General features: G+C 40.0%; 1 protein-coding gene across 2 annotated transcripts in view; it reads right to left on the bottom strand.

Moving 5' to 3' along the window:
- LOC136833807 (serine/threonine-protein kinase SIK3-like) overlaps positions 1-22,114 on the bottom strand; it is a 575,016-nt gene that overhangs the window by 471,124 nt on the left and 81,778 nt on the right. For both annotated transcript variants that reach the window (XM_067096082.1, XM_067096081.1), the window contains exon 4: positions 8,312-8,436. In XM_067096082.1, the coding sequence (XP_066952183.1) occupies positions 8,312-8,436 (125 nt within the window). The remainder of the gene's footprint in view (positions 1-8,311; positions 8,437-22,114) is intronic.

The raw sequence follows: 22,114 nt of genomic DNA, 5'->3' as shown, positions 1-22,114 counted from the left end.
AAGTTGTAGTGGTAATTCTCTCTCTCTCTCTCTCTCTCTCTCTCTCTCTCTCTCTCTCTCTCTCTCTCTCTAAGTCTCTCTCTAATTCTCTCTCTCTCTCTCTCTCTCTCTCTTTCTCTGGCTGGAAAAGGGCACTAATGATTAAGATGACTTTGAAATGATATTTTTAATAATATAATTTCAAAGATTAATGGTAAAATTTTGGAGGGTTTTTATGAAAGACTAAATAAAAATGCAGGTTACGTCATTTTCAAGATGCCCAAAGGATACTCAAAAGGATTAAAAGCAAAGTTTTCTTATGATTTTCAACGATTTTTTCGGTTTACAACAATTTTCGGCTTACGACGTGGCATCAGAACGGAACCCCCATTATAAACCAGAGACCGCCTGTATTACGTTCTTTTATATTTCATGTCCATTTATATACCTCCCTAATGTATTAAATGTATGTCATTCCTATACGTATCATGTACGATATGTAATGACCGAACCTCGCCCGTCTGGCAGTAATGTTTCGCCAGTACGGGATTGCTGTATTTCCTTTGTAAGCACATAATCTGCACCTCTGTGAATTTGTAAACTCCACTAGACATTAAGAACCTACTTTTGATATCTTGGTGTTTCCTTCATCCCCAACCTTTAATGATAAGGATAACACACCAAACACACAATATATATATACTAGAGAGAGAGAGGGGGGGGGTTGAGCTGAAGTACAGTATGTTTACATCAGTAAGCTGTTCTGTGATTTTGTGGGACTTTGCTTCAACATTTTATTGATATTTTGCTGTGTTTACATTAATATTAATACAGTGAACTGCCCGTATTCGCAGGGGATGCATACCCCACCCCCGCCGAATAGCTAAAATCCGCAAATACTTAAAACCCCTCTAAAAACATTTAGAACTGCCCATTTTGATAGTTTAAACACAAGAAAAACCCTGTAAAAATGCTTACACCTGAGTATTTTAAGTTTTATCACAAAAAGTGCATTTATTCATGAAAATTATATGAAAATACAATAATTAGTGAATATTTCTCAGTGAAAAATACTGCGAATGGGCAAATTTTCCACGAATAATGGGTAGAATATGTTCTACAGAGAAACCCACGAAAGCATGAGTCCGCGAATCATGAGAATGCGAATACGGGGGGTTTACTGCATTCGAAAATTAGTAAATAATTTTTTATCATAAAAAAATGTAGTCACGAAAATAAAATGAAAACACAGTAATTAATGAATATTGCTCAACGTAAAAAAACGCGAATTGGTGAATTTTCCACGATGCATTTAGATATACGCTCCACAGAAAAAACAGCGAATGACTGAATCAGCAAATACTGAACCACAAATAAGTGGGGGTCCACTGTATGCACAAATTACGGTTCTTTTGTATGCTGTATATTTTTGAGTTTCACAGAGTGTTTTCATTTGAAATAAACTCTGCTTGTGTGTTTATGGAGCAAGCTTCAGTTACAAAATCCGAAAATATCCCAAAACTGAAATGACGTGTGGTGCCGCCCTCATAGCTGCTCAAGAACTAATGGCGGCTGATTCAAAAAAGTGCCAGATCATGGGAGTTGCCAGACCAAGGTGCTGGATTTAAGAGGTTGAGCTGTATTTGTTCATTTTGTACGGGTACCATCATTGTATGCACCGCACTTGTTTCACTGTCTGATTTCAACTGTACACATTACAGATTAAGTTTACTATGAAGACAATTTAAGGGTATGTATATGTATGTTTCTGATGTATATATGGATGTAAATACTGTATTTGATGCCAATAACTTTTTTTTTTCCAAATAATGACTCAAATATCACCCCAAGGTCTTCTGTGCGAAGGTGAAGTGTAATGTTATCCCCAACACTCTACTATATGATAATTTTACCTGAAGGTCAGTACTGCTAACCCTGACTCCACAACATTATTATTCACTTAAATAACATTGTTATCATTATTATTACTATTTCAGTTGTTATTATTACAGTACTAGTAGTGTAAAAGGAATTATCATAAAGTACAGGCAGTCCCCAGTTATTGGCAGGGGTTCTGTTCTGAGGGTGTCATGATAACCGAAAATCTGAGATTTTCAAGCCTTTTCTGTGGATTTCAGGGTTTATCAGCGCCGAAAAGTGCTGATTTTCAGTTATTGGCAACTCTGTTAGGTATGTATCAGCACTAACACCCAATTATCGGCGCTGATAACCAGAAATTGGCAATTTTCAGCGCCAAAATTTGCAGATTTTCGTCACTAGACAAGCGCCGTAAACTGGATCGCCGTAAACTGGATCGCCGTAAAACCGGATCGCCGTTAACCAGGGACTGCTTGTACCAGTGATGTTTGTTGGTACCAGCTGATCTATCATCATATCTAAACGTGCTTCAACACTCACTTTGGCAGATAACACTGATAATATAACTTTTCATAATAAAACTGTTATTTGGATACTTACCTACTATTAAAGTTAGCTTGTATCTCCTTGCTGACAGGCGAGTCAGCATTCAAACAAAAGATCGAATGGGTGCCTGGATGACTGTCTAGTACACCTGTTCTCCACCAGGTGTGTTTTGAATGTTTCAGCTCATCAGAATTCTCCTTGACAGCCCACTAAGTTGTCGGGAAGTTGGGTGGGGTCTACTTTAACAGTAGCTAAGTATTCAAATAATAAATTTTACTATGAAAATTATATTATAAGGGATGAGTCTTACCTACTGTTAAAGTTAGCTGATTCCACATTGAGAAGAGGATGGTGGGTAGTTCAGCTATACAAAATCTGCTCAGCCAATTGAGCTAAAGGTTTCTTGCATGAAACCCAAAACATTCTTACCTGATCTGGAATCCTTTCTGGATCTTACCACCACCAGAAGCTGGATTCCATTCAAGGAGCAAGGCTCTCATACATGTGCAGCAAAGAGCAGCCTTGCAGAGAAAACAGCTTCAATTCAGCCAGAATGAAACAGAAGTGGTGTGAGGGAACCCCTGTGCCTGAGTCCAAAAGCCCTATAAAATGAGTCACTAAAAATGCATACCTATGCTCCTATACAATATGTGTATCTTCATGCTCCCCAAAATATTAAAACCCGGGATTTAAAACAAAGAGCCTAAAGGACTGCTCTTTCTTCCGTTCAGGAAAAAGACTACCTGCTACTAGTAGCAGACTGAGGGCCTTACTGTTTTCAAACACGATTCTGCATACTTAAGATAGTAAGCATGCAAAACCAAACTGTGGTTCTACTGTGCTGCAATAAACTCACCCTCAAGCAACAAATTGTCATGACTACACGAAGTTGCAACAGCTCTCACATTACGAATGTTTACCTTCAATAAAGGTAAAAGGTAAGGAGCTAGTTCTCATGCACTAGCCTGATCAAATATGTCACACAGAACCTCATGTTCTTTGACAAGGATGTTCTAGGTTTCTCTCTTCCAGGCTTAACCTTTGACAAAGACATTCTGGGTTTTCTAAAACCACAAAACAAAAAGTTAACTTTGTCTCCTCCAAGCTTAACCATTGACAAAGACAGCTAGGTTTTCTAAAAACCACAAAACAAAAGGTTAACTTTGCCTCTTACAGGCTTAACCTTTGACAAAGACATCTAGGTTTTCTAAAACCACAAAACAAAAGGTTAACTTTGCCTCCTCCAGGCTTAACCTTTGACAAAGGTGTTCTAGGTTTCTAAAATTCACAAAACAAAAGGATAACTGCCTCTTCCAGGCTTAACCTAAGTAAGTAAGTTTTAATTGCCCCAACAGGACAGAAAAGTGTTTTCTCTTCTTCCCCATCGAAGAGGTTAAATTGGAATTCTTACAGTTCTCTGAAAAACTTAAGCCTTAACATCATTCTCAGCTCTAAGGCAAAAAGATAAAACAACATTCCCTTTACAACAGCCTTGAGGAGAGTGCTTGCAATAAATTTACTCTTTTAACTCCCAATAGTACTAAATAAAAAGAGGGTTTCATAGTAAATAATTCAATGGAACTTATTGCAGAGACTCAAAAGAATCTGCAGATAAAATATGAGAGACTTGGAAACAACAGAAGATACTGTAACCAAGGTAGATTTAGAAAGAGGCAGAAGTAAGAGATTTGCTGATAGCTAAAGAAGAAACATGTAAAGAACGAGTGAGTGCATTTTGATGGAGAAAGAGGAATAAGGTAGCAGAAAAGGATTTAGAATGAGCAAAAGATGATGAGACTGTTTAAACAATAGACTGAGTCAACATATCAGAATAAGTAAAACTTGCTACAGACACATTATTTTTAATAAAACTGTCTACACCTATATATTTAGCCCTATGGGTGCTAACAACCTCATACTAGGTGCCGATGACAGCAGAAGTTGCATACGTACCAAAGATTAACGTTTACCAAAGCAATTTTTCAACTAACGCATTGTACGAGACTATGAGCGTGAAAAACGGAGAGGCAGGTGACGGAGGGCACAAAACCACATCTCCAACTTCCAACTGTTGCAGGGCAGTCCTAGGCTCAGGCTACAGACAGGCGAGGGCACCGACACCTTGCCTTTTATAAGGCAATGTGAAAATGATCGCATACTATGTGGGGACCTGGACCGGTTCCCTAACCAATTCGGACAAACCATGCACTGACCAAAATAAGCTTTATGTCCTGTTATGAATTCTCAATACGCTTTTCCTGAACTGAAAGGGGAGCAGAAGGTGGAGCTAAAGAGGAAGCCTCAGTACTAACTAAAGCATTAGCAAACGAAAAGCCTAAACTGAGTATGGATTAGTATGGATAACTAAAGACGAAGGACCTGGAGAAGGGGGAGAAATGATAGGTTGATAACCTGACCTAACTAACTGCTTTCGCAATCTATCTGCTTTCCTTCTCTCTGCCTATACTAACGAACTTGAGCAAAAAGTCCTTCGAAAATCCCTACTTCATCACAACTATTCTCAAGATCACACTTTATACCATTGCAGCCAGCCTAAAGTGTGTATCTCATAAAAATTGACATCCTGCAAACACAATAATCTTTTCTACAGAAGCTGATGTTCTTAGCCTTGATTCCAGTAGAGGCATCCTAGGAAAAATAAATATACAGTACAGTACTGTGATAGCAGCAAACAGCCATGAAATACCAACAGGTGCCTATACATAATGGCAGCAAGGAGAATTCTGACAAGAGCTAAAACATTCAAAATACACCTGGTGGAGAACAGGTGTACTAGGCAGTCATCCAGGTAGCCGTTCAACCTTTCGTTTGAATGTCAACTCGCCCACTGGCAAGGAGATATAAGCTAACTTTAACAGTAGGTAAGATTCATCCCAAATAATGCATATTACTGTACATCTAAATGACCTTGTGTCTAATTAATAGGCTTAGAGTCAACTGTTCAGTAAACTGAATGTGAACTGTCACACATTCTACCAGGCTTACCAAACCTATTGCAGGTCTAATAATTCCATTACTATATCTCAAAAGTAACAACCATTATTATTTCATATGAAACACTGGCATACACATCCACAAGTACTAATATAAACCACCAAAACAAGAAAGAGCTGCTTGCCAAGGTTAGTTACCGTAACTATTCCATGTTTATTAAGAGTTGCATTACAGCTGGTGTTTTCACATGACTTTCGCTTAGAAAAAGTATGGCTGTAGTGACTGTTTTTTGAATGATAATGATGTCACTGCTAACCATGGTAGACACAATACTGTAACACAAACAGATCAGATGATGGTGCTTTTGCAGTGTTTTCATTTGGAAAATGCATGGATCCAATTATTTGCTTTCTCACAGGATAGATGAAGTGGCTCCTTGGCCAAGACAGTATTGTACAGTAATACCTCAATTGTTGTATTTCATTTAACCTAGACACCATATATCATAGTGCTAACACATGTAAGTTAAGTCACTTGATATTTAAATATTTTACTGTTTCTAATAAATTTATACATATCAACTGTAGACTGTCAATAAAAAACCAAAAAAGCTTGTTGCATCTTGTTGATGGTGAAGTGTCGTGGTTCTAAATCTGGTGCCTGCTCCTCTTGGTAGTGCTGTTGCTCCACTGGCCCCTCACTCGTCAGTGCCTGATGGTTTATCTCAAATAAAGAGGTGATATCTTCCTTCTCCAAGTCCATTTTCAGCTCTTTGCTCAATGTTACCAAAACTTTGTTTAGGTCCACTTCAGCAATTCCCTTAAAATTCTGAACATGCTGAGAACCCAGCTTCTACCAAATGTCATTTATACCCATGGACCAAATTCCATTCCAAGCAGCATTTATATTCAAGACTGCCTTGCAGACATCATATCCCTCCTAAATTCATGGAATGCTAATCTGTCATTCACATCTGTTGTATCTAAAGCCTACCTAAGCATTTGCCTAAGGTAACAGCGCTTGAAGATGGCAATAATCCTGATTCGTCAATTGAAATATAAACAATGTAAAAAAAACAAGAAGATTCTTAAAACAGATGTCTTCTTCATTCCTTATTGCTGGTACACAGTGGCTGAAGAACCAACTCAAAAATGATGATGGTCACCCAAGCCTTGGAACTTAAGATCCATGCACCTGGAAGAGGCCTTGATGGTGTTTCTCAGCATTCAAGGATTCCTTGCATGATATCCCAAGGTAGTTTTAGCTTAAGATCACCCACACAACTGCCTCCCAACAAAGGGTCAACCAATCTCAAGTGACCTTGATGCCTGTCATAGCCCTCTGGATATAAATGAACAGTCTGGCATTTTCTTCCAGTAAAGACTAGTCTCATCGAAATGAAATATTTGTTCTGAAAGAAACTTCTATTCCTCAATAATCTTCGCCATCTTCAAAGGGAATTTGGATGCTACTGACATGTCAGCTGATGCACTTTTGCCTTTGATCACCACATTGTGAGAATTGTGTTGGAGCTTGGACTCCATAAACCATCCTGAACTTCCCTTGAAATCAGTCTCTCATCAAGAAACTTCTTGAAATTTCAGAGGAAGACATTAATTTCTCTGAAACAGCTGCTGGCTTGTTTGGATATGCTGATGAGTCCACAGTTATATCCAAAGAAAAAGAAGCTGTTCCATTTCTGTGTAGATCTAGTCTCTTTTCTCTTTGATGATGGTATTTTTCATTCCGGAAGCATTGTCTCTTACATGACTTAAAAACCACAGCTTATGGTGAATGGCTGGCAATACAGTTGTTGGATTCTAGCCGAGAGATCAAGCTATGGGAACAATCTTTCCAACATTTTCATAGCGTTTCATCATAGCTGCCCTGTTTTCCAATGGTACAGAACTAAGCTTCATAGCACCAGCACTAGGAACTTTCTTCGGGCCAAGAGACTATTATTAAAGGTACGAATTCAATGCAAAAAAGAGATTGCACATAACACATACGCAAGCCCACATTTGAATTTGCTGCCAAGAACTAGTGCTGTCTCAAGACAATCACTATAAATATTACAGCTGAACAAAGGTTCTATGACAATATTTCATATATTCTTAAATTCTATATGGTTTTATACTGTCTATACATTATATTATTGTGCAGGTATATTATCTTGTGTACTTCTCTATTGATTTTTCTAGTTTCAAAGATGAATGGTAAAGCTACACATTCTTAACTTCTAAGTTTTTACATGATTTAATACTTTACATTACACGGCTGTACAGTATATTAATTTAATTTATTTCAACATTTGTGTTCAAGTGATAAGTCATTGGCCTTTGTATTTTTATTGTTTTAAAACTTGTTGTTGACTGGCATAAAGATGCATAAACCAATGCAATTTGATTTTTTCTCTATTATTTTTAAGATGAAAAGCTGTCAAGTCAGAAACACGAAAACTCAAAATTATGTAATTGGAGGTATTACCAAATCAGAGCAAGACTAACTGACAGTGCACCAATAAAATCAAGTCAACTGATCATTCTGTCTGGTACCATGCTACAACTTAATGATTCACTGTACATTAGGTCCCTTTAGTAGAGACTCAACTGAAAATGACTGGGATGTTTTTAAATCTAGTTAATAATTCAACTTTAGGCTAATAAGCATCATATAGGGAATTATAGGACAAGTAAAATAAAAAGGTTTGTATATAGTAAGAAATTCCCTAATTTAATGATAAAAAGGATAAAATTGGCTGACTCCCAAAGTCAGTTATACTGAATCTACAAAAGGCACAAGGTCCAAAAGATTTCAAGTTACACTGCAATGAAACCCATTCATTTTTTTATCAAATTTGCATCTAATTAAATTTTTATTATCATATGGGATCTTAGTAAACAATGAAAAATGTGCTATGGCCAACTGCGCAGCCTATTCATTTACTCCTTACCCAGATATCAACTTTAGGTCCATCGTACTCCTTCCCTTCAAATAGCTCTGGTGCTGCATAAGGTGGAGAACCACACCAAGTAGATAGTAAAACGCCAGGCGTATAGAAGTTGCTAAACCCAAAATCTAAAAAAGTAAAAAAAAAGAAAAGAAAAGTTGTTGACTATAATAATAGTATAAGACTAAAATAATAGTAATTATCACAATATTACATAACTGAACTCTAAACTAATAACAACAGCATTACATCAAGGTATGAGGGTTACCAGGAATGCTAATACAGTTAGGATTTTTTATGAATTTACTGCTATTTCAAGTATTATCTAACAATCATCAGATGAATGCTCTAATTTCATAAATAAAATTACCTCCATGCTTCACGTATCATACATGCCAATCTAAAAATATTTTTTCAAAATGAATTTTCAATTTTAAAATTAATTTTTGAATACTTACAGGCAGAACTAATGTTTGCATGTACCTTTCATGCCAATAACTGGTCAACAAACTTACCAACACTGAATCCTAAACACTCAATACAAACAAAAATACTGCATGTATTTACATATAAATATAATACAGCCACATATATACACCTATAAACACATTTATATGAGGAACTTACGCCCCAAAACAATAGGCAACAAGCTAGCTGGTCTCTATGAAATTACACCTTTGTCGCTTGTTCCTGGTTATTTAAAGTTAAAACAACCCAATCCCCCAGCGCTGGGGGAGCGACGGAGATCCCTCCAACACCAAGCCATTCCTTCTTTAAGCAAGTGCATCGACTGGCCTATTAAGCAAAAGTGGGGGAGGAGGGAGGGTGCCTATTAGTTCTGCAGGTAAGTATTCAAAAATTAATTTTAAAATTGAAAATTCATTTGTTTCATACTAACCTGCAGAACTAATATGAGCATGATTCCCAACAATGAAAATTAGATGTAGGGATGCAATTAATGGAACTCAAACAGGCTTTGTTTTATAATTATAACCTTAAGTTTCAGACACATCTTAAAAGTGACTTACCAAAACTGACAATGCAGGCTTGCAATGCCGCAGAGAAAGAAAATGTGGCCGATTGTCAGTTAATCATTATGTCAGTCTGTCTGCCTAAGACGGCCTACCAAGCTCCACACTCGGTCAGACAACCGCTTTCACATGCCCCATCCTCACAGGCTCCGAAAGCTTAATCCCCCAGTCTTTGAGTTAAGGCAAGTGGCAATGACTGATGTGTCATGTGAACTGGCAAGTATCAGACATCCAAACACAGACATACAACCTTTCTCTCTCCGTCAGGTATTGGCAAGTATCAGACCTACAGCTCTTCGTTGGGCTAGTCGGTAGAGTTGTGGCCTAGCACTCGCTAGACCCGAGTTCGACTCTCCGGCCGGCTAATGAAGAGTTAGAGGAATTTATTTCTGGTGATAGAAATTCATTTCTCGCCATAATGTGGTTTGGATTCCACAATAACCTGTAGGTCCCGTTGCTAAGTGACCAATTGGTTCTTAGCTACGTTAAATAAGCCTAATCCTTCGGGCCAGCCCTAGGAGAGCTGTTAATCAGCTCAGTGGTCTGGTAAAACTAAGGTATACTTAACTTTTTTTCCATTCACTAACGTAGTTCCTCGTTGGGAGAGTCGGTAGAGTTCTTGGCTAGCACTCTGCTAGGCCCAAGTTCGAGTCCCCGGCCGGCCAATGAAGAATTAGAGGAATTTATTTCTGGTGGCAGAAATTCATTTCTCGCTATAATGTGGTTTGGATTCCACACTAACCTGTAGGTCCATCGCCAGGTAACCAATTGGTTCTTAGCCACGTAAAATAAGTCTAATCCTTCGGGCCAGCCCTAGGAGAGCTGTTAATCAGCTCAGTGGTCTGGTTAAACTATGCATTGTACATCAGCATACAAGTGGGATGATGAGAGAGCCTCATTCACACAGCTTTCATGTCACAAGTCTTACATGAGAGTCAAACTCACCTGACCAAACATACCTCTGTTTTTCTAGGTACAAGGAACAGGGAGACAGTGAATGACTAATACATCTTACAGTACATCTCTTAAGTAATGACTAGCAAAATCATTATTTGATCTCCATGTAGCAGCATTTAAAACTGATGGTACTGAAACATTAGACCAAGATAACATGGGAGTAGAATAGCCCCTAATACTATGTGGACCTTTGTCCCTAAAAGAAGAGGGCTTATTCTGCCTATTTGACTTAGCCCCTGAAAATACCTCCCTCAGCAAAAAGGACAGCCCATTCTTGGAAAGTGGTCATGAATTGTTCCTTAATGATACAAATGGCGATCTAGGTCTCTGCTCTACTGTTTTAACCCTATCGAAGTAGTATCTCAACGCCCTGACTGGACATAAAAACCTATCTGGCTCTTGACTGCCAACAAATGCAGCTAAAGAATGGATAACATATTCTCTTGGAAGAGGTCTCGATTCAGTCTGTTTTTGCTCTAAATTCTGGCAAATATGAAACTACCAAATCTTCTCCCTTCATTGCCACAATTGATGAAAGAGCACGAAGTTCACCAAATCTTTTTGCCGAAGACAGTGCCAAAAGGAAAAGGGGCCTTCTTCGTCAAAGACCTTAGATCAGCCAATCCAAGAAGTTCATAAGGTGGTGCCAGTAAAGCCGCCAAACCCTCATTTAAATCCCAATGGGGCTGGGGCTGGTAAAGAAGATCAGAGAGCAGAGGATCCTCAAATACACCCTTATACCAGAATCTAAAAACAGTTGCTAACATCGCCTTGCAACCCTTAATAGTAGAGACTGAAAACCTCCTCTTATGTCACAAACGAAGAAGAAAATCTGCTACTTTTGACACTGTGGGGACTGATACTGTGTCTATTATTCCTACTCTCCACTTATGCTGGTAGTTTAAATTTGTGGTAATCCACTGCCCACCACTGAAGACTCTCCCATATCTCTAGGTCCCATGGAATTCTGACCATCTGGCCTTCTTGTCATTTCCTGTGAGGCATATGCTGCAGTGCCTGAACCCAACATCTCCCCAAGGGAACTAGTGCTATCAATGAATTAAAACACCCCAACAGACAAAGCCACAAAAATACCGCAGAACTTTCCTGACCCAAAAACTCTCCTATGCAGGTTTGAATTGTAACTACTCGTTTCTGTGTCAGAAAAGCCTTCAAAACAATACAGTGGTCTGAATCCTCATTCCTAGATATATAGCTTCCTGCTTCAGAATGAGGTCCGACTTCTTGAGATTGGTTGTTAAACCTAACTTAGAACTATCTTCTTCACACAGAGCCTCTTTCAGGCTTCTTGCAAGAATTAGCCAGTCGTCCAAGTACCTGAGAAATCAGATGCCTCAAGAGTGAAGGAGACCTGACATTGGGGCCATCAACTGTTGTCCTGACAGACTGCAGTAAGTGATCTGGGTGCCTCTATCTTGGATGAAGTCCTGAGCACATGCTTGTTGAGAAGAGAGAGATTTATAACAGGTCTCCAACCTTCTGTTCCCTTCCTGACAATGAATGTCCGACTGTAGTACTCCTTTGATGGAAGTGGAGCTGGTTCCACTGCTCCCTTCATTACTAAGGAATTTATCTCGGCCTCTAGAGCTATCCCTTTGGTTTAAGTGGGAGAATAACTGTCAAACTGGATAGGGGTATTCGACAGAGGAGGAATGGACTCCAAGGGAACCATATACCATTCCTTGAGGACTTGGATGACCCATTGTTCCACTCCAAAGGACTCCCGCTCTCCAATACTGTCCTAACTGGCCCCCTATTACTCCCCGCGAAGGCGATGGCCCCTATTTCCCAAAATTTTGCCCCCTACCATACGAAGCAGATCATTGCCCTCCAGAAGAAGCAGAAGAATTACCCATACCAACACCTAAACCGTGAGAATTCTCTCCTCTAAATTTCTTATGAGGGGCCTCAGACTGGTCCTGCAAAACCTGCTTCATCTTCTCCAAAGTTTGGGGTTTCCAAGAACCGGAAGGCTGATGAATGACAATGGTAGGCTCATTCTTACTCTGCTTAACTACATGAGAAGGCAATGCCTGAGCATGCCTCCTCTTGACCTCAAGATTACAATCATCTAGGGCTTTTTCAAGAACTGCCTCATCAAAAAGATCCCCTCCCAAGAAGGATGATGCTCCAAGTTTCTTCTTGTTTAGGTCTGAAGGAGTGGGAGGGGCATGTCCTAAATAAAAGTTCCAACACTTTGCTGCAAGAAAGAACTTAAGGTTAAACATTTCTGACATAAGCTGTTTCAGGAAGGTATTAAAACTATTCACCAATTGATGGTATAGTGAAGGGTGTCATCAATAAGACCAGGAACTGAGACAAGGGCATTGTTTGCTGACCAGACCCAAACTACATAATTAACAATCGCCATCATGGTACCCAAGGTCCCTTCCAACTTTGAACAATCATCCACTAAAATCCCAACCTAAGCCTTCAAAGACTTACCAGAAGCAGATAAAACATTAGCCATATTCTTGTTCAAGGTCTGAGCTGAACATGAGGAACCTGAAACTCTAAAATATTTCTTCCTGGATGTAAAAACAGAAATGGGAATAGCTGGTTTACCTTCTAAAACCTTGGCAATTGCCCTATCATTAGCAGTGTTTCCCTGCTGTTTCAACAGTCTCATGAAGGTTCCACTGTGGAAGGGAAGAAGGTGATGCTTCCTACGACATTCCCTAACAAACCTGGATGCCTGACCTGAAGAACACCGTTTAGCCTAAACCGAAAGACCTCTAGCCTCTGAGAAAAGTTCCATAAACTCCTGCATGCCCTTACACATTCCCACTGAGGCTATCTCTCTATCCCCAGAATCACAAGTCTTACTGGAGAAATTCTCAGCAATCTCTGCAATATTTGGTAAGGTAGGAACTGAGTCTTGATCATCCCCTTCCCTGTCAGAAACAATAACCTCCTGAGATTCCTCCACCCTGACTGAGGAAGAAGTAGCAACCGAGGGCTGTAAGGACGACTCACTCTGCTGCAACCCAAACTGAGACCTCACTCTACTAGCCAGAGCACAAAGGGATTCTACAGGAGAAGACTTCACCCTACTAATAGCAATACTATTCTTCACAATAGGCAAAAACCTAATGCCCTGATGTGATCCACTCTCTTTAACCTTCCCAAAACTACAGGCAGTCGCCAGTTAACAGCGGGGTCAGTTAATGGTGATCCGGTTTTATGGTGCTTGTCTAGCAACAAAAATCGGCAATTTTCGGCGCCAAAAAATCACTGATTTCCACTTATTGGCGCCGATAAATGGGTACTGGTGCCAATACATACCTATTAGAGGCACTGATAACCAAAAATCAGCACTTTTCGGCGCTGATAAGCCTGAAAATCGCAGAAAAAGCGCCGGAAATCACAGATTTTTGTTTAGTGGCGATTTTCGGTTATCATCACACCCCCAGAATGGAACCCCCCCCATAACCGAGGACTGCCTGTAGTACCAGCATTAAGGTTATTACCCATACTAGAAACCAAACTATCCCAACTCAGAATGAACAATAACTGGTTGAGCTAGATAATTCCTCCAACCATCAAGCATACAAGATGAGCCAGACCCTGACTTAATCCCACAGAATCCAAAAATCTGCATAGGCAATAATTCTGCTACAGGTCTAAGAGCGTGCCCATCCCATAACGTACACGATCGCACGGCCTGACATGAAGTCTCAGTAACATAACCTCCCGACCTAGGCCTACACGGATCTTCCCAATCGCCATCAAGATCCACATCACTATCCCCATCTAGCTGAATATCAGGGGAAAGGGAGACTCTAGTAACCACGGTCCTGCTGATCACTCCAGTCAGGACACTCCCACTGCCTGTGGAATGGTGTGGTACTGAATGACTGTGTTGCGACAGGAATGCTCACATGCAAACCCAAAAAAGGACCGGGGACGCTGGAATAAACATGATTAGACAAATCCCCAACAACATCAGCTAAATCCTTGATCTGACTATCTACATGGTCTCTAAAGTTACCAAGGACAGAGCTCAAATCATCAAAAGATACACCTGATCTCATTGTTTGGCCTGCCTCAGAGTCGGACAATGTAACAGGTTTAACTGAATTATCTACTTTCTCGTACTGATCTGGTAACTCTGAAAACGCAAGAATGAAGGAGTGCCTACACTACTATATTGCACAGCTGAAGCCACACGCCTACCTCTAATCTTACACTGCTACTCTTAAATACTGAATTAATGAAAGACACATACTCCTGATATTGCAAATCAGACCAATCCTTACACTGCTCACAGCTAACCTCGAAGCAGTCATACTTCCTACAATTAGAACAAACAATATGACCGTCAAAAACAGGTTTAACACTGAGCCGCTTGTGGCAAGAAGTACAGTGTCTTGTGCTTGTTGAAGCTGATGAAGCCACGCTGCTATGACTGGATAAATCCTCCACAAAAATGGAGACAAATGCACTAATAACTAAAAGCAAGATTGCCGGCCAATACAACAAATACAACAAAGAGCTGTCAAGCGTCCATGTGCACTGTACAGTGACAAAGAAAGGAATGGCCCAGTGTTGGAGGGAGCTCCGTCGCTCCCCTAGCGCTGGGGGGATCAGGTTGTTTTAACTTTAAACAACTGGGAACAAGCAACAGCGGTCCAATTTCATAGAGACCAACTGGCTTGTTGCCTATTGTTTTGGGGCATACGTTCCTCATATATGGTACATGTATTTACAGGTGTATGTATGTGGATGTATTAAATGTGTATGCATATATATGCGTTATTTTTATGTTTATATTGAATGCTTAGGATTCAATGTTGGTAATGTTTGTCGATCAGTTATGGGCATGAAAGTTACATGCAAATATTAGTACTGCAGGTTAGTATGAAACAAAAAACATTCCAGTAATTCAATAAGTCTTTCTCTCTCTCTCTCTCTCTCTCTCTCTCTCTCTCTCTCTCTCTCTCTCTCTCATTCATTTGCATTGCAATTTATAAAATATCAGTAATAGTAAAGCAATTATAATAGCATTAATACACTTATCACCCATGTTTTTTTGTAACAAATCATAAAACAAAACAAAGTTGGTGACAGTGACTTTATTAAAAATTTTATATTGCTTTTTCACACCATATTTCTTACTGTCTACATAATACAGGTTTGGCAAAGGAAACACCTATTTTTGGTAATTGCTGTTCATTCTCTATGGAGTTACTCTTAATAGTCCCACCAGGGTTCCATAAGACAACTAACCCATATTAAAGAATTCTCTCATAGTTGGTCTTGGCCAGAATAGTGCCTTTGATTTTATACAGTAATAAGAGAGGGCTCTTTCCCTTGCCTACAATGCCTACCTGGTTTTCCCATTAATCATTCTCACACAGATGAGGCAAGAGTACAGCCCACTTGCCAGATCTGTGAAAGAAAAACACACTAAAGATTCTAATACCATGTTGTCAGGGAAACAGGGGTGGGTTTGAGGACTCACAGCGGCCATCGAAAATAAGTTTTTCATTCAAAGGAGCATACAAAAGAAACTGGCAGGTGACAAAATGGCCTAACTCCTGATTAAAAGATGAAAAAATGGTCAGGTTATTGACAACCTGAATAAATGTCATTATAAGTGGTTCTAAAGTAAATTACCTAATTATGCTGGGTTGGGATACAGGATTACTGCGCCCCTCCCCAGCCATGTCTCAGAATTACCATGGCATCAAGAAGACTTTGTTCTCCAGTAAGGTGACTATAGGGCTGAGACTCTGATGCATGATAACGCACAATGTAGTAAAAATCGTCTGATGTAATGGCAGCAGTATTCAAGGAACACCACTTTTGATGACCACCTTGTAAACTTGGAGACCTCTTTGAAAGAAATACCCCAAAAAAGAAGCCCAGAGATGCACCCACTCCCAGATGTTACATGACCCCAGCAGAATGGCTAATTTTTGACAAGGTGTATGAAAAAAGGGCCATTAGGTATGTCTGCCAGGAAATCTGAGTAAGCCTGGAATGCTTGGACTGGGTATAGTGTCTTGTCATTAATACTGAGGTCCCACTGAAGAATGGGGAATTCCTTCTTCAAAGGGTCCTCATTCTTAGCTAGAAATGACAGACCCGGAGACAACAGTGATGGTTAAGTGTGGGCTGATGAAGCGCTGTCTCCATATAAGAGATTTAGGATGCCAAGAGGGACAAGAAGACTGCCTTCAGCAGTATATATGTTGTATTTGCATTAAGACTACTGAACCGAGATGACTGGGGTCGAAGAACCTTATTCAAGGACCTTATTCAGTCTTTGCAATACACTATTTACATACTATACAGTACAGCATATGAATCAATGCCAAACCCATAAAGCCAGGGCTCTGCTAACCCAGCCTTGTACATCATAACTGCAGTAGCAGCAGGGCACTTGTCCTCAAATACACATATCAGAAAATGTAGAGCTGTTTCAACTAAGACCAAACCAGTTCTCAGTGTAGAGGTAATCCAAACACATTTTACATACAGACTGGACTTTCCTCCCCCTGTCTAGGGTAAAACAGCAGACAGCATTAAAAGTTATTTTCTTGCCCAATGCTGAGGCAGCAGTAAGAAAACTCAGGCCAATTTGGGGCCACCAGGTAGGCAGCTCTCTTGAAGGTTAGCAGTTTGCTCAAAACCTTCAAAATATGGGACAATGGGGCGGGGGTTAAGGTAGACAGTCCTCCACGTATTCCATTTTAGTAGGAATGCATCTCCTGCTACTGACTGACTGTCCAGGTCTGAAGACACATACACTGGAAGTTGATGGTTTTCCTGCTTGACAAACAGGTCCACTTTCGCATGCAAAAGAACAGTAACAATTACTTTAAATGGAGGATTTGTCTAGCATCCACTTGGCTGAGGCTGCTTTCCAGCCAAACAGGATGCCTGTTATTACATTGAGAGGCCTCACAAGGTGGATTGTTGACAAGTACCACTTCCTTGCCTGAGACTGCATTAAAAGGGGCAGACCAGAAACCCAACCTCTTGATAAATGTCAATGCAGTCATACTGTCTAAGACCAATAAAATGTGGGTCCTCTTTGAAGGCATCAATTTTCTGATCCAGTAAGATAGCCATCAGCTCCAGGAAACTGATGTGACACCTCCCTACAACAGGTAACCATATTCCATCCGTCTGTATTATAGGCAGTCCCCGGTTAACGGCAGGGTTCCATCCCCAGCCGAGCGCCACTACTGAAAATCGCTGCTAACCAAAATCAGTGACAATAGCGCCGAAAATCCTGCTTAATGGCGCCATTAACCAGAGATCAGTGCCAAAATCCCCACTAACTGTGCTGTAAACCAGAGATCAGCACAGAAACCCCCACTTAACGGCACCGTTAACTGGAGATCAGCCCCAAAAATCTGGTTAACAACATCGCTAACCAACTTCACTTCATGAGTTGAGACAATCAGGAAGCCTTTTCCAGACATGCAAGAAGCAGACTTTGTTCATATCCAGTCTGGGAATTGGATCTATCCCGATGTGAATTGTCACAGGTTCAGGATGAGGATTACTTCCCCTTTCCCAGGCCAAGAGCCATGCATCGTTCCTACTCGATGGCTCTCTCCGACATGGTCTTAAGATATTCTAATGCCTCTACAAAACGTGGTGGCGTTGCCACTCAACATCAGTGCAGGGAAACCTCTTCTGCTGCATAACTTTCTACAGCTCATGAGAAGTGAGTCACAGGACTTGTTATCAACTAGCTCCACGTATGCCTCTGGTTATCAAGCACGTAAATAAGATGATATAAGCCTTCTCAGGGCTTTGTCCTTTTCTCTTAACCCATAATGCGCCGGTGTAGTCCACGCCTGTGGTATTAAAGGGTTGCTTACATTGCACCCTGAACTCAGGTAATGGAGGAGCTAAATTATATTGGGCCTATAACACAATGGTGTATTACACTCTTAGTCAGTTGCCTTATCTGTGGGATCTAGAACTACTGACTGACACTCGCCACAGTTGCATTTACACCCATATGAGCATTAGCATCATGATGTTCTTTAATAATTACCCGAGTAACATAGCAACTCTTTGGCAATAGTATGGGAAACTTGACAGATTTGGGTAACTGTGCGTGTTCCAGTCTACCCTTACACCTTATTACCCTGTTGTCTAGGTAAAGATTCAACTGGTGTACGAGAGCTAGTTTTGGTTTTCTTACCCCTTCATCAAACTCTTGTATTCCTCTTGGAAAAATTCCCTCTGTATGATGGCAATGGTCTTATTCTTTGCATCTTGGAGTTCTTCCAAGGTCAATTCACCATGCCTCTTCATACTGATTGAACTGTGGTTCTATAGACCTTTTTAACCTTGCTGAACCTCTCCCAATTCAACAAGTGAGCATTACCATTCAGGTTGTCCCCTACAGTATTGACCAAAATGTTCTCTTCCCTACCCTGCACAAGTGATCCAGCAACCCATGACCTATCTACTGGCCAAGAGGAATTTTTTAACCAAGGGGGTCCCTCCCACCAGAAAGAACTATCCAAGATCATTTCTGTCCTTTCTCATGTGTCAACCAGTCACTGGGATTATCATCTGTATGCACATAGGACAAGACCGCCTCTGGAATTAAAGTTTATTTACTGTACTCTATTTTTCACAAACACAGGGAGAACACTTTTCGATACTAGCCAACTTAGGGTGACTTTACTGTCTGACCAAACGAACAGTTCTACAAACTCATCCTTCTCAAAGGATTCTTTAATAAATTTGGCCATTCTTGCTGCTAGCAACAATGCCATAAACTCAAGTTTTGGAACAGTTAGTTCTTTAATGGGCGCTACTCTTGCCTTTGCCATCATTAAATAAGAGTTTTCATTCTTAACTCTATAGGTTACACAACCATATGCTAACTCACAGGCATCGCAGAATATATGTAAGGAGTTCCCCTTTCCTAGGCTAGTATTCCTAGGAAAGGAAATATTAAGACATTTTTCTAAGTCTTCAGATAACTCAACCCACTGGTTCTGCAATGGGTCTGGGAGCTGTTCATCCCAATCCAGTTGTTGCTTCCACAAATTCTGCAGGTATATCCTTGCCCTAATAGTAACAGGTAGAAGCACTCCGTGCAACAGTTCTCAACACTTCTCTTAGTCTGGCTGGACTTATCTTAGTCTGTTGTAATGTCAAGGTATCTTTTTCTTTGACCCAGTTCAGACCCAAGACCTTATGAGTTGTTTGTTCTCTAGCACTAATCCCATATGCTTTAGCAACAGTTTGCAACACGTCATTATTACTCGTCCATTCTTTCATATATAAGTATGTCTGCGCAAATATCTTATTTGCATCAAAGAAAAAATTCACCAGTTCACTATCACCATTGCTAGTGAACTGCAAGTTATCTACATACAGTCCTCTTTTTATCCTTTCTACGTCACCTCCTACCATAGACAGGTGTTTCTTAATCGTTGCATTCAGCAGAAAGGGAAAACATGTAGCTTCAAATACAACAACTCAAAACCTATACACTAACAATTTACTGTTAGGGTCTGTTGGATCTTCCAACCATAAAAACCTAGTATAGTCCCTATCCTCCTCCCTGAGTTGCATCATTAAAAATGCCTTCTCTATGTCACTAATACAAGCAAATGATTTTGTTTTAAACTGCAGCAGAAACTTTGAACAGATCAGCTATTATATGTGGTCCCGTCCACAAACAATCATTCAAGCTTAACCCATCTTTCACCTGTCTAACCCAACAGTCAAATACTATCCTAACAGGGGTTGTTGCACTGTCCTTTTTAACACCATGATGTGCCAAGAAATGACAGTCTTCTGTTTTAAAATATTCCACTCTCTCTATGAATCTCCTATCCTCCTGATCCTTCAGGATTTTCTGGTAGTGTTCTAGATACTGAGTGTCCTTCTGAAACTGGACACACTGTTGTTTTAATCTGTTCAAAGCCAACCTAAAGTTGGAAGTTAATCTCCTTTTATTGCCTTTCCAAGGCAATGCACAACTCTAATGCCTTCTGTTCCTGTTCTGCCATTTCACTGCAGTCAATACCTAAATGATCTAAACTCCATAAACTTTCAAGATCTTCCCTTAGATCCTTTAATTGAGTAGCCCCTTCAGCCGTAATTATGTCACTGGTTTCCACTGCCAGTTTTAAAATGGAAACATGAGTCTCCTTGGTGGGAGGAGAACTACATGTTCCTGTTACCACGTAACCAAGTATGGTTGGTAGCAATACTAAATTTTCAAATTTCCTAACCCCTGGGTGTAAGATGTTGTACACATTGTCAACCCCTATTAACAATTCAATAGGCGATTGTTTCTCTACAGGTAGATCAAAATCTTTATCACCCTAGCTGATTTTCGTTTTACACAACGACCTTCAGTTCTTCTTAACGCCAAATTTCTTTGTATATTCTGGTACCTGGTCTACCACTATACAATCCATACTTATTAATCTACCCTGATGAGGTACAGCGATGTTCACCATTTCACATTCCTTAACTGGTGTAGAAATTCAGTAACCTCTCAATAATATATTTTCAACTACCTTGCTTTTATAGTGGAGTCCCTCAAGAGCAGATTTCTTTATAAATGATCTCGGCACAGGTATCTAACAACCCTCTCTTTTGCCCAATGCAACCTCTTCTACCCTATAGGGTTATTGTGGCTGTAGGTAAGATCGCCTTTCCTAGTCGTCTTATTTCCCTGTCCGGTATTCGTCAAAGAGAGAGTTCCAACTTGTACCCCACCTACCTTAGATTTATTTGGCTGGTTTCGATTGCATATAGCGTTATGATGTCTAACTGTGCAGCCATTATCACAACCTTGCCTATCACAGTCGGAACTGAAGTGTTTACAGGATGCGCATACAAAACACAAACCCAGAATTCTGAGTTGTTCTATCTTTCCTCCTCTGGTTACATAGGATTTACAATGTGTCCATATATGATTGCCTTTGCAAAGTGCACATCCTTTAACCTGGTTTACCTTGGATTTGTTCGTACTTTCTTTAGGCCTTATTGATGTTTTTTGGTCTCACAGATTGCCGTTGTTCTACTGCGAAAGCAGATACCGTTGTTAATGTATTAGCTTTTGCGGGTTCCGTCTGTGGAAAAGCCCTCATACTGTGTATTTCTTCTTCATGATATTTTTTAAATGTGTCAAATTTCAGCCAATCTTCTCCACACCTTCGTTTTATTATTTCACTTACACTACTTGGTAGTCTGGTGTAGAGCAAGATGGTATACAATTCACTCAGTTCCAACCGTTCACTCTCCAATGATCTTATGTAATATTCGAATTGCTCTCTAAAACCTTGTAGCGATTCTGCATCTGCCTTGGGAGTCTTGGTTTGGAAGAGTTTTCTAACTAAACATAACTTGATTTCATCTTTTCTGCCGTAGGTCTCTTTTAACAGGTTCACTGCTTGTAAATGTTTGTCACCTAATTTAAAACCAGATATCAGTTCCAGAGTCTCACCTTCCAATAGGCCCTTCAAATAAGAAAACATCTGTATATTTTCAAAATCAGTACGTTGGTTTACTGATACTTCATAAAGTTCCCAAAATGAATTCCATTCCGATACATCACCATCAAAATGTTTGAGGTCTAAATTGGGTAACTTTACACTAGCTTTAACAGGCAATATCGGTGCACTAGGTTCACCTCTTACAGCTAGAAGACTCGTGATGGAGGAGTTTAGTCAATGAATTTCAGTGCCTACCTTTAGCATAGATTCAGCTTGATTCATAATTTGGTCAGGTTGTCCTCCAGGATTTGTTAGATCCAATATTTCATTATCTAATTCCTGGATTTTCTGAAAATATT

Source organism: Macrobrachium rosenbergii, chromosome 52 (assembly GCF_040412425.1).
Source record: "Macrobrachium rosenbergii isolate ZJJX-2024 chromosome 52, ASM4041242v1, whole genome shotgun sequence".
NCBI classification, from domain to species: domain Eukaryota; kingdom Metazoa; phylum Arthropoda; class Malacostraca; order Decapoda; family Palaemonidae; genus Macrobrachium; species Macrobrachium rosenbergii.
The sequence above is the reverse complement of the archived record's forward strand: the minus strand, read 5'-3'. Positions and strand labels throughout refer to the sequence as shown.